Here is a 12057-nt window from a genome sequence, read left to right on the forward strand (position 1 = left end):
AAACACTGAACCTTTGTTAGGAATTGGCTTCTGAGTTGTAACTCAGCAGGACAGAAGAAAGTTCATACGCAGCAGAAGGAAGATCTGCCCTGTGAAACAGCATTTAAATCCTGGACTTCTTACTACTTTTCCAATACAACAGAAAGCCATTCTTCAACGCTAGGGGAGGCAGCTGGGATGTGTAAACATAAAAGTTATCTGGTGTCTGCAAACCTCCTGCTTCCTATCTTGCCAACTTGTGTTTTTTATGTTACCCTTCCAACTGTGGTTATATATCATACCTCACATTTCAAAACTGACTTGAACACAGACTTTGAACAACAAAAATAGCAACTGGGATTGATTCCTACAACTCTGGGCTGCTGTTTGTTCTTCTTTGTAGTTAGTTTTCTCCATCCCGAAAAGACCAAGGCTTGCAATTTCACGTAATTCCATTAAGTCGCTTAAATAAAAGAGTGCTGAAAGCAGAACAGAATGTGCACTGAAAAAGTTCTGCAACATTTGCATGAGAAGGGCTAAGTCAATTTACTTTCATCTAGGACAGTGGTTCTCAACCTTTTTAATGCTGCGACCCCCCAACCGGTCGTAAGTCGAGCACTACTCAACCGGTCGTAAGTTGAGGACTACTCAATTAGTGCAGCACCGTTTGCAGAATGGGACTTTTGGTGGGCTCAGCAGGGCAAAGACAGCCTGGACAATTCCTATTGGCTTTTGAAAGCCAATAGAATTAGACTTTATTCAAGAGAGTCTATTCTATTGGCTTTCAAAAGCCAATAGAATAAAAGGGAGTAGCACAGCTAAGGAAAAGGGGGAAAAAATGGCGGACTGCGTTGTTTGGCGACCCCCATGAAATGGTCGTTCGACCCCAAATGGGGTCCCGACCCACAGGTTGAGAACCACTGATCTAGGAGTTGCATTTATATTTATATCTGGATTACATAGTAACTGAATTGATGGTCTACTTTATAATAGAAATCACATCCCTGTAGTATCTGCTGGAACTGAAGTCCATCTTGGACAAACTCAATAAAAATTTATTGTAAAAAATTGCATTCAAATGCAATTCATACAATCATATTGGAATTTAATGACAGTACACTAAGCAAAACCCCAAAGATTTTAGCAAATCCTAGAGTAGAGTCATGATTATTTTTCTTTGTAACTTGTAATACAACCCACATTTATTGTACAGTAATTCTGGCTATTGGTCAGCCTTGCAGTGGCATAAGAAATATGGATTGTGTTATGAAATGAATAACTGACTATTGGTATCCTTCTAGGTCCTGTAGCTCAGTCACCTATTAGGCATATCACTAATGATATCATTATCTAAGAGGACAATGCTTTTATAGGTAGTCCTCGACTTACAATCACAATGGAGCCCAAAATTTGTGTTGCTAAGTAAGGCAGTGGTTAATTGAATTTTTCTCCATTTTACGATCTTTCTTGCCATAGTTGTTAAGTAAATCACTGCAATTATTAAGTTAGTAATATGGTTGTTAAGTGAATTTGGCTTCCCCATTGACTTTGCTTGTTAGAAGTTTGCAAAAGGTGATCACATGACCCTGGGACAGTGCAACCGTCATAAATATGAGTCAGTTACCAAGGATCTGAATTTTGATCAAATGATTTTGGAGATGCTGAAATGGTCATAAGTGTGAAAAGTGGTCATAAGTCACTTTTTTAGTGCCTTTGTAACTCCGAACAGTCACTAAGTGAACTGTTGTAAATCGAGGATTACCTGTATTAATGGTACTCTACATAAGCTTTATTGCTCCAGTGGTACAGTACAAATGAAGATGTCCTCCATCTTCTACATTCTGTCTAAGTTTTAAATGATAGAATGTGGCAATATGAATGTGGAAAGAAGAAAATGTTTATCTATTTTACTATCTCTTAAATTTTACGCATGTTTACACAATCATCATGCCCAATTAGACAGACATAAAAAGCAATACAAATTTTACCAGTGGCAATGGATGGTGGCTGGTTGTCAACTGGAAATATTGTAATATTAATATCATATAATGGAAAGGATTTATGATATGGTACAGGAAAAAATGGAGGTTTATCATCACAACAGGCCTTTACATCAGGACCAATTTCATCATCCAACACAATAAATGTAAGAACATCAAAGATAGGAGTTAGGCCAATCTCACCACCTGGAAAAACAAGATATATAAATGAAGTATATGATATTTTGCAGCATTGGCTATCAAGAGGATGTATGAAAATTATTTTCAGCAATAATTATGAAATCATGAATAATGAAAAGAAGTTTAAGAAAAATGTCTAAAATTGTGATGCAGCAATAGTGTAGTATCTATATTTTTTGTGCTGAATCTAACAATCACTAAACTATCAAAAGATTCTGCACACATCTTTTCCATCTAACACAAACAGAATAAATATTCTGGGGGTGAGAAATTGGAGAGTAACCAATTGTTGTCTCATATAAGAGTATAAAGTAATTTAATATTTCAGCATTTTCCTAAGGGCTATTGTAACAAAAGATAGTCAAACTTAAAAACTTTGGATGTCCCATTGTATCGTTATAGACATGTTCCATCAATCCTTTGGAGAGAAAAAAATAGATTTGAAAAGCACTTCAGTTCTTGAGTTAATATTCTACTTAACAAATCTCTTATATACATGAGAAAGTTTGTATCTAAATTCATTAGCAAATTTCATTGTTGAGTTCCTAGGCCTGATTCAGTAGTGCAGTTTCTGATCTGAAATACTCTTTTTAGTGAACTACACCCCTTCCGACTGTTAAACAGAATGGTTACAAAGCAGTTGTAGAGAGAACTAAATCAGATCAGTCAGCTTTATACATGATGGGTGATTTGGAGAGATTTTTACCCAACAATTCTTCAACAGGACTCATGAGGGAAGAACGTCAGACAAGAAACTTGTCAACTGAATTAAACTGGCACTTTCACAAATGATTTCAAGTTTTTCCCTTTATGCATATTCCCAAGGCGAATTAGAATTCTAAAATGTGAGAGAAAAACTCCACTCACAGGAGTTATTTGGTGGCAAATATGGATGCTTTCTCCAGATACAAAATCACCTTCTTGGTCAACTATCTCCCACCAGCATTTGTCATCAGTGAATGTACAAGTCTGATTATTTAATATCATCCGCTTTTATGTCATGGAGACAGGTATCATAAACTCTCTCTGTGTTATAATATTGATAGCTCAAAAAGGTGATACACCAGCAAAATGGAAGATTTATTTATATAAATCAAATGTTTTTTGCACCTAACTGCTATTGTCTGATACTTTTCATTTCAAGTATCTTGTATTTTCAATAACAGAAATATCTGGTATCCGTCACATGAACATTATGTAATGGCCATATATGCTGCAGTTCATTGTGAAACGGGACTGTCATATTTTGGAAGCTATAAATTTAATAAATTATTACTCTAGTTAATAAAATTAATGATCATTCAGCATCAATTACAGCATCTGTCACCTGAAGTCTAGCCATATTAATCCAAAGAAGCCATGTGCATCCTGACCAATATTTTAAGCCATTATTGATTACATGCAACTTTCATCTGGAAGAATAAGCAAGAACTGCCAAAAAAGATAGTTACTATTCAATTTATTTCTGCCTATTGTCTTATGGGATTAAATTTCTTCTTCAGGGGCAATCATTATGAAGGAGAGACTTTTAAAAATTTCTTTGCTAACTATCCCTCTGGTGAAAGAGAGTATATTTTAAGGGAAAAGTTCATCTTTTGATAAGAGAAGCAAACTTTCTTGAAGAAGTAAATTAGCGGTAAAATCTGCTAACAGGTAATAAATTGGACACTAGATAAATCTATTAAATATTTCTTGAGCACAGTTCAGTCTTGCTTAGCATTCAATGTCTTCTTTGTTTTTCTGTGGTTTTTTTCCCCTTGGAAAACACAATATATTGATTTTCAGTTATAGTGTAGCAACGTTATATAAAAACAAAAAGAAATCAGAGAAAGGCCATTTCCAGACATAGCACAGCCATTTTTGTGCCACTCAAAAGGAATCACAAGGGGGAATAATTTTCAGGATACCAGTAAAATTCAGGTCTCTTTATAGTATCAGTCCTATTGGATAGACAAGGCTAAGAAACCAATGCCAATAAATTACTTTTATTAGAACAGCTATAGTAACAGAATCTTGCATGCCTGAATATGCTTCCCTCCTCCTTCACTTTATCTTTGTGTGAATTAGGGAAGATCCTGTTTGAAGCATTTTCTGTCTGTCTTGTGGAATGTGCTCAAGCCATGTTTGTCTGATCATTGGCTTGGTAATGGATCTTCCCATTGTAATTCAAGGCCATTCTCTGTGCCTTCTACAATTAGTCCCAAGTTTGTACTTACTTGTATGTTCATATGTCACTGTTCCAGAAACAACATCAGCTTGGAGAAAGCGATCTATCATAAGTCCGCCTCTCTTCACAACCCCATACTTAGAAGATCGGGCAACTATGACCATCAGCTGCATGTCTTCGCTATCTTTATCAGTTGCATAGAGGTTCTCTGAAGTGATGGGCACCGCCTGTCCTTCTGGACACTGCATGAAGGGAATGAGGTCAGCATTCATCACCGGAGGTTCATCATTTACAGGAATTACCTAGAAAAAAATATTTATTTATTTGTTTAAACAAATGTATATAGTCATCCAACTCATACACAGTGATTCCAGGCAGATTGCAACATTAAAAATCCACAATTTAAAACTCCTAGCACCCCTATGCATGAACAGAGGGTTGCTTCCAGTTATATCACGTGCCACGGAATTTCTAGTTAGTTAGGTTATCATGTATTCATTTTATATCCCACCTTTATTAGTTTTATAAAAACCTCAAGGCAGTGAACATATCCAATACATCTTCATCCTACCACTTTCCCCAGAACAACAACCCTATGAGGTGAGTTGGGCTGAGAAAAATGGATTGGCCCAAAGTCATCCAGCTGGCTAGACTAAAACTCACAGTTTAGCCTGATGCCTTAACTACTAGACCAGGGGTAGGCAACCTTGGCTCTTTTATGACTCGTGGACTTCAACTCCCAGAATTACTGAGCCAGCATAGCTGGCTCAGGAATTCTGGGAGTTGAAGTCCACGAGTCATAAAAAGCCAAGGTTGCCTATCCCTGTACTAGACCAAACTGACTCTCTTTGTCATTCCTCCCTGTCTCCCTGTACAGTCTAGAGATCTACTTTAGAACATTGGGGGAAACAAAGTATAGTTCTGAGAGATAAATGGGAGTTTCAAGAGAAGGAAGGAAAGAAAAAGCAGTGTCCAATGCATAAGCAGAAGTCGGCCTATAGCGAATCTCTGTGAGCAAGCATGCCTCAGCTATGGCAAATATCTGAAAAATTCCTATTAATGTTCCTACTAATTCCTCTTAAAATATGGAAAGAAATGGGCAGAAAGAGGAGGAAGAAATTTTCAGATTACTTAGCTAGCACATCTGTTGTGATTATAAAGAGCGAATCACATGCTTCACACATGAACAATCCTAGAATCAAAACCTCAAGGTGGAAAGCAACAATCAGCTTCTCGGGTAAAAGTATCTGAAGTTTTCCAAACAATTTGCAGATTGCATTCCATGGGATAACTGTTTGTCATCCATACATGTTAGCAATTAAAAAAAAATCCCTCTAAAGAAAGAAGCTTTAAGAATGGAAGAGAGGAAGAAAAGCAATAAAAAGATAAGTAGTTCCTTCCTCTTTTTCCAGTTCGTTGTTACTCCACTCATTGCATTTTCCACATACTATATATGAATGAATGGATGTGAAAGTTGGACCATAAGAAAGGCTGAGCACAAGAATTGAGGCCTTTGAACTATGGTGCTGGAGAAGACTCCTGCGAGTCTCCTGGACTGCAAGGCAATCAAACCGGTCAATCCTAGAGGAGATCAGCCCTGACTGCTCTTTAGAAGGCCAGATCCTAAAGGTGAAATACAAGTACTTTGGCCACCTAATGAGAAGGAAGGACTCACTGGAGAAGAGTCTAATGCTGGGAAAGATTGAGGGCAATAGAAGAAAGGGACAACAGAGAATGAGGTGGCTGGATGGAGTCACTGAAGCAGTAGGAGTGAGCTTAAATGGACTCCAGAAGATGCTAGAGGACAGGAAGGCCTGGAGGAACGTTGTCCATGGGGTCGCGATGGGTCAGACACGACTTCGCAACTAACAACAACAAAATATATGAGTGATCACAGATTTAAAGGGCAAAAGCAATGTGGTGTGACGATGGGTATGCACATAGGCCCTGTGAAGAGCACCTCAAATGAAATGCCTCTTCTCCTTCATCTTTGTAACTCAGATCTCTGTGCAGTGCAATTCATGTATTACAAAGATGCAAGTCCCCACAAGCCAGGAGGTAGACTACCTGCTTCCTACTTGAAAACCGATCTACTCCTGAAGTGTTTTTATTAAAACAACCTGAAGAAAAGAACAGCACCTAGATGGACAGTACATGTGGTTGCACCACGGTACAGTTAGTTCTCAACTTATAATTGGGACCAGAATTTTCGTTGCTAGGCAAGATGGTGAAGTGAGTTGTTCCTGATTTTCTTGCCACTGTTGTTAAGTGGATCATTGAAGTTAAAGGAATCACACAGTGATTAAGTGAATCCAGCTTCCCCCACTGACTTTGTTGTTGAAAGTTGGTTAGGAAGGTCGCAAGCGGCAATCACATGACCCAGGATGCTGCAACCATTGTAAATACATGCCTGTTGCCAAAGTGTCCAAATTTTGATTGTGCGATTATGGGGATGCTGTAACAATTCCATTTTTGATGACTGGTGGTAAGTCACTTTTTTTTTAAGCACTGTGCAACTTTGAATGGTCACTAAGCAAATGGTTGTAAGTTGAGGACTAACCTGTATGTAGAATTTTTTATTCATACCTCTAAAAAAAGCATAATCTACATATTTGGCCTGACATTTTCCTGATATTACAACAAAAAGCAAACTTTTTGAAAAATCTGATAATCTGTAAATAATCTAGGGATGTTAACCCAAATAAAATGCAGTACAGGCTTGGTTTTCTTAAGGGGCTTTTGCTGAAATCACTTTTTCTGACACATTGCATTTTCTTCATCATTTAACTCTAAATGAAATTCATTCCTGACAATAGGGGATAAGATGAACAGGTGCAGATGTCTATCAATTCCTACATATCAAATCTATTGCCTAACAAATACTGTCACATAAACCTCTAAAGTGAAGAACAAAACTCTTCCTGTCTATGAATTCCCAGTGGCTGAAACCAAGTGCAAAATCCCTCTGACAATTTCACTTTTCCACTGGGCGGGTGTTTTGAGGAATCTTACACTGACCTTCACATGGAGGATGAATTCGAAGGAATTGATGCCATCTGTAGCCTCAAAAAGAATACGATCATGTGGAAACTCTGAACCATTATGATGGTACCTATGGGAATCAAATGATAAACCCAGATTTGGAAGGTTGCTACTGCAACTATTGGCACTCCAACTGCTTCAGTAATGCACTAGATTCTGCACACTTCACTAAATTCAGTGATTTCTAAAAAGAGCTAATATATCCCATTCTTCACTAAGAGGCATCCATGAGGAGGCATGTCAAAAAAGTAAAAATATCAGATACAGCTGTAAAAATCAAAGCCTCCCCATTTTTTTTTTAGGAATAGAACTTTAATGACATGGCCAAACCCACCATATTGACATCTCTCTCTCTCTCTCTCTCTCTCTCTCCCTCCCTCCCTCCCTCTGTGTGTGTGTGTGTGTGTGTGCGCGCGTGTGTGTGTGTCTGTCTGTGTCTCTGTCTTTCTCTCTCTGTCTCTCTCTCTCTCTCTCTCTCACACACACACACAAACAAAACTATTTTATAATTGTGGTCAATTATAACTGATGTTTTCTCATTGGACATTGATCATGCTGCCCTGAAGATTATGGAGATTGTACTCCGATACGTCTTCATATCTCTCCATAGGAAGGTTGGGCTTCCAGTTATATATACAGAATCAACTATTCGAAATAGAATTGAAAGAGACAATTCTGAATCCATTTTCTCAGACATGCTAGTTAATTTTGCAAAGAGTTAATATGAAGAGGATGGGAAAGACTTGAAACACATTTGCTTCCCAGCAAATATAACAGGTGACTTTTCATCAAAATTAGATCATTTTGAAATCAGGCTGATAGCTTTGCAGAAAAGCCATTTGTTCTCTCACCTGACTTTGGACATCTGTAAATCTTCATAGGTCAGCCAATCTCTTTGATTCATGGGATTCTCATCTAATTCAACAGTTCCATGAAGGGGAAGCTTAAGGAGATGTATACGTATGTTTTCCAGTTTGGTGTCCACATCTGAAATCAAAATATGGCCTTTGGTAATGGTACTCTGGCCCCCTTCTTCTACTCTCAAGCTGTGTGTAAGCACCTAAACAAAAGAAAAGACACAAGAGTTGCCATTTCCTCTCAGAACAATATTTTTGCTGATGCTTTAATACTAAGGCGTATTTTTTTTCATAGCACCCAGTTCTGCAGACTTCGAAATCTCTCATCTAAAAAAAAAAAGAAGAAGAAGTTTTACATTCTGGAGAGACTTTCCACGATATTTTCTCAATTGGCCAAAGTCAGACTTGAAGAAGGTCAGCCTTTGTACCCAAAATGAAAAACCGTAATTTTCTGAAATTATATTTTCTTATTGAAGGAGATGAGGTAGATGGCCTTGAGGGAGATATGCAAGCTCCATTAACATGGTGAGAAAGAATGAAACAATTTCTAAGCCCAGAACATCCAGTTAGCATTTGGAAGTGGTTCAGACAGATGCCTTCTTAATTCACAGAGATGCCTCCCTAATAAGTAAGGGGAGGAACTACAATACAATCAGACTATCAACTTTCTGTTACTACAGCCAAACTCAATTAAAGTTGTTTTAGCCCTCCTGTGGAAATGATCTATCTCGTGGAAGTGACATTCCTGTCACGAGGAGTGCTTGTCTTTGGCTAGATTTATTGGGATTTCAAAATCATACGGTAAGTCAGTTCCATTTCTGCTGGTTCCATTCACAAATCCTCCCATGTCTGAAACTGATCCCATTATCATCTTCACTACTACCACCCTCAAAAGGCAAAAAAAAACCCCAACAACTATGAACACTATGAGCCAGTCAGCACCCACTATATTTATTTTCAGTTAACAAAACTTTTATCTCCATTGCACAAAATTATAAGGTAAGAGTGTTTGATTTGTGCAATTAATCTTCCTCTTCCACAAACCATCATTTTTATTCCATTTAAATCAGTGGTTCTCAACCTTTTTAATGCCGCGACCCCCAACCGGTGGTAAGTCGAGGACTACTCAACCGGTCGTAAGTCGAGGACTACTCAACTGGTGTAGCACTGTTTGCAGAATGGGACTTTTGGCGGGCTCAGCAGGGCAGAGACAGCCTGGACAATTTCTATTGGCTTTTGAAAGCCAATAGAATTAGACTCTATTCAAGAGAATCTATTCTATTGGCTTTCAAAAGCCAATAGAATAAAAGGGAGTAGCACAGCCAAGGAAAAGGGGGGAAAAATGGCAGACTGCGTTGTTTGGCGACCCCCGTGAAATGGTCGTTCGACCCCAAATGGGGTCCTGACCCACTGATTTAAATCATTCTACAGCAATATAATTCTTATGAGCATATGTTAACAGTTTTATAGCCTGTGTTTTTCCCCAATGATGCTGAGTAGAGGCGATTTTCAAATTTGAAATTTTCTGAGCTAGAAACAGGGCTGTTTTTAACTCAGGATACTCCTGACAGCACAAGAAGAGCATCAGAACATTTCCAGTGAAGTAAGAACAGCCCACTGAAATCAAAACAGATATTCTGTTTGTCCTCAAAAACTTAAAAATTCGAAATGTTTTGCAGTATTCTAATACTCTAAAAAATAATGGCTGGTTTTAGCAAGGACATTGGGGAAGTTTAAAGCAAAAAATTCCCAGAAGTGGGCAAAAGCCACTTCCAAACTCAATTGCTCTGTGATTCAAATTTGTTTTGTTCTGATTCCAGATACACTGAATAATTTCTCTGTTTCCAAATACAGACATCATAAAATCAGAGAAAGACAATGCTAATTCTGAAAATGTAAAGAAACCAGCAAATCATCATTTGGGCTTTACTTATTTCTTGTACTAATCCTTTTCAATCCAATAAAGCTTTATTTCCACATAAGAAAGTGAATGAGAATTATGAATTCTATCCATTTACACCTCAAGCATGCTTGTTTTAACAGATTGTGAATGTTTCTAAGTGAGGAAAAAAATCAGATCATATGAAAAGTAAAAAAATAATGTAATCCCAATAGCCTACAACAAGGGTCCCCAACTGCTGGTTCATGACCCGATGCCGAGCTGCAGCCCATTCAAAACCAGGCTACAGAAGTAGTGAGCGAGCACGCACATTCACACGAAGCTGCATTTGTGAAAGTGGCATGCGTGCCCGCGAAACAATCCCCTCTCCCCATTGCCACCATCTCTGCCAGTTCACCAAGACGGAAAGGTTGGAGACCGCTGGTCTACAACATAGGCAGGTTTATATTTTACAAAAGCTTTCCATCCCTTGACACCAATAAAGAAACTTGAAAAGCAGAATATAGAACAAGGAAAGTTTAATCGTTTACAATCCTGCTGACTTTTCTCACAGGTTTTTTTTTTTGTCCTAGCTCAGAAATTGGAAAATTGACAATTCCAAAGAAGGATTGACAGCATCAGAAAGTATTAAAGCTTCCTATTTCTATTCATTATTCCCTTTCCTAAACATGTTTTGCCCACCCACCTTCTCTGGGAATAGCATGTTTTGTAAAATGTGATTCCATTCTGAAATATCACTATTACTATTACAGTTATAGTTTTAAAATCAGACCAAAAATACCACTGAGCAAATGGTTTTGAAAAAAAAATATCCACATCTGAAAATAAATGAACAAAATCTATGCCTGGCTTCTACACCTACTGAAACTCAGACCTAAGTGATACACAGGTAGGCCTCAACTTATGACCCTAATGAAGTCTGCTCATCATGGTCAGATGTCATGATAGACGTAAATCAAATCACCCACCCGACTGACCCTTTATAATCTTTTTGGTGTCATGTGACAGTGCTGCAAATGGCTCTATGTGCAGGCTAGTTGCTAAGTGCCCAGCATGCGATCATGTGACCACCAGGATGCCATGGCTGTCAGTACTTCAGAACCAGGTTACAAGTACTCCTTGAGAAGGCCATTCTAACTTCAAATGATCACTAAGTGGCCGATTATAAGTTGAGGCTTACCTATAGTCTCTATTTTCTTCTATTTTTTTTAGCATCAGAAACATACCTCTGGAGGCTGATTGTCGACTGGAAGAACAGTAATGTTAAAACAGTTGCCATACAAAGTTCCGCCATGTTGACTGCTGATGGAAAACGCAAACTGGATATATTGAGGTTCAGGACCAATATCTTCCATGGGTGGCACATAGGCAACTTTCATGTGGTTTATGGCATGCTACAGATGCAAAATAGTTAAATAAATATCTGTTATATATCCTAAAAATCTTTCATTTTGTATCTACATCACTACTAGCTTTTTAAATAAGGAAATACTTTCAATCTTACTACACTGTAATCCACGGGTAGGCAACCATGCTGACTTAGGAATTCTGGGAGTTGAAATCCACAGGTCGTAAAGTTGCTATAGTTGCTCACCCCTGCTTTGATCTATTTGTGCATACATTTTTACAATAAGCCACATTCATGTTTTATATTTCAATCATTATACAGCTGTGAAAGCTGATTATTAAAAAGGAATGAGGAAATGAAGATAAAAGACCCTTAAATTATAGATTTCAAAATTTTTATTAAAAACATTGCAGACTGCAGGAAAAAAAACCCCATTAAATCATCCTAGCTCAAATTAAGATTGACCTCATGGGAATTCTTTAAAACTAGAATTAACTTTGGGCTGTTTTTTCCTTCATAGTTTCCACATAGTGAAAACTGTTTCTAATCATGCACAGAGCACCTTGGTTTTCAATTGACTCTTT

The 12057-nt window shown here is 37.9% G+C and overlaps 1 protein-coding gene across 9 annotated transcripts in view; it reads right to left on the minus strand.

The window, feature by feature from the left end:
• The window catches only part of FREM1 (FRAS1 related extracellular matrix 1), a 90226-nt gene that overhangs the window by 51059 nt on the left and 27110 nt on the right, over positions 1–12057 (minus strand). For 7 of the 9 annotated variants that reach the window (XM_039363686.1, XM_039363685.1, XM_039363687.1 and 4 more), the window contains exons 13-17: positions 11352–11519; positions 8220–8428; positions 7345–7438; positions 4376–4628; positions 1968–2165 (exon numbers count right to left, since the gene is read on the minus strand). In XM_039363686.1, coding sequence (XP_039219620.1) covers positions 1968–2165; positions 4376–4628; positions 7345–7438; positions 8220–8428; positions 11352–11519 — 922 coding nt within the window. Of the gene's footprint in view, positions 1–281; positions 459–1967; positions 2166–4375; positions 4629–7344; positions 7439–8219; positions 8429–11351; positions 11520–12057 lie in introns of those variants that run through there. The other 2 variants (XM_039363693.1, XR_005559170.1) reach the window with 2 other exon arrangements.

This window comes from Crotalus tigris, unplaced genomic scaffold (genome assembly GCF_016545835.1).
Source record: "Crotalus tigris isolate CLP2741 ecotype Arizona unplaced genomic scaffold, ASM1654583v1 scf7180000019563.1149672, whole genome shotgun sequence".
Taxonomy (NCBI): Eukaryota; Metazoa; Chordata; class Lepidosauria; order Squamata; family Viperidae; genus Crotalus; species Crotalus tigris.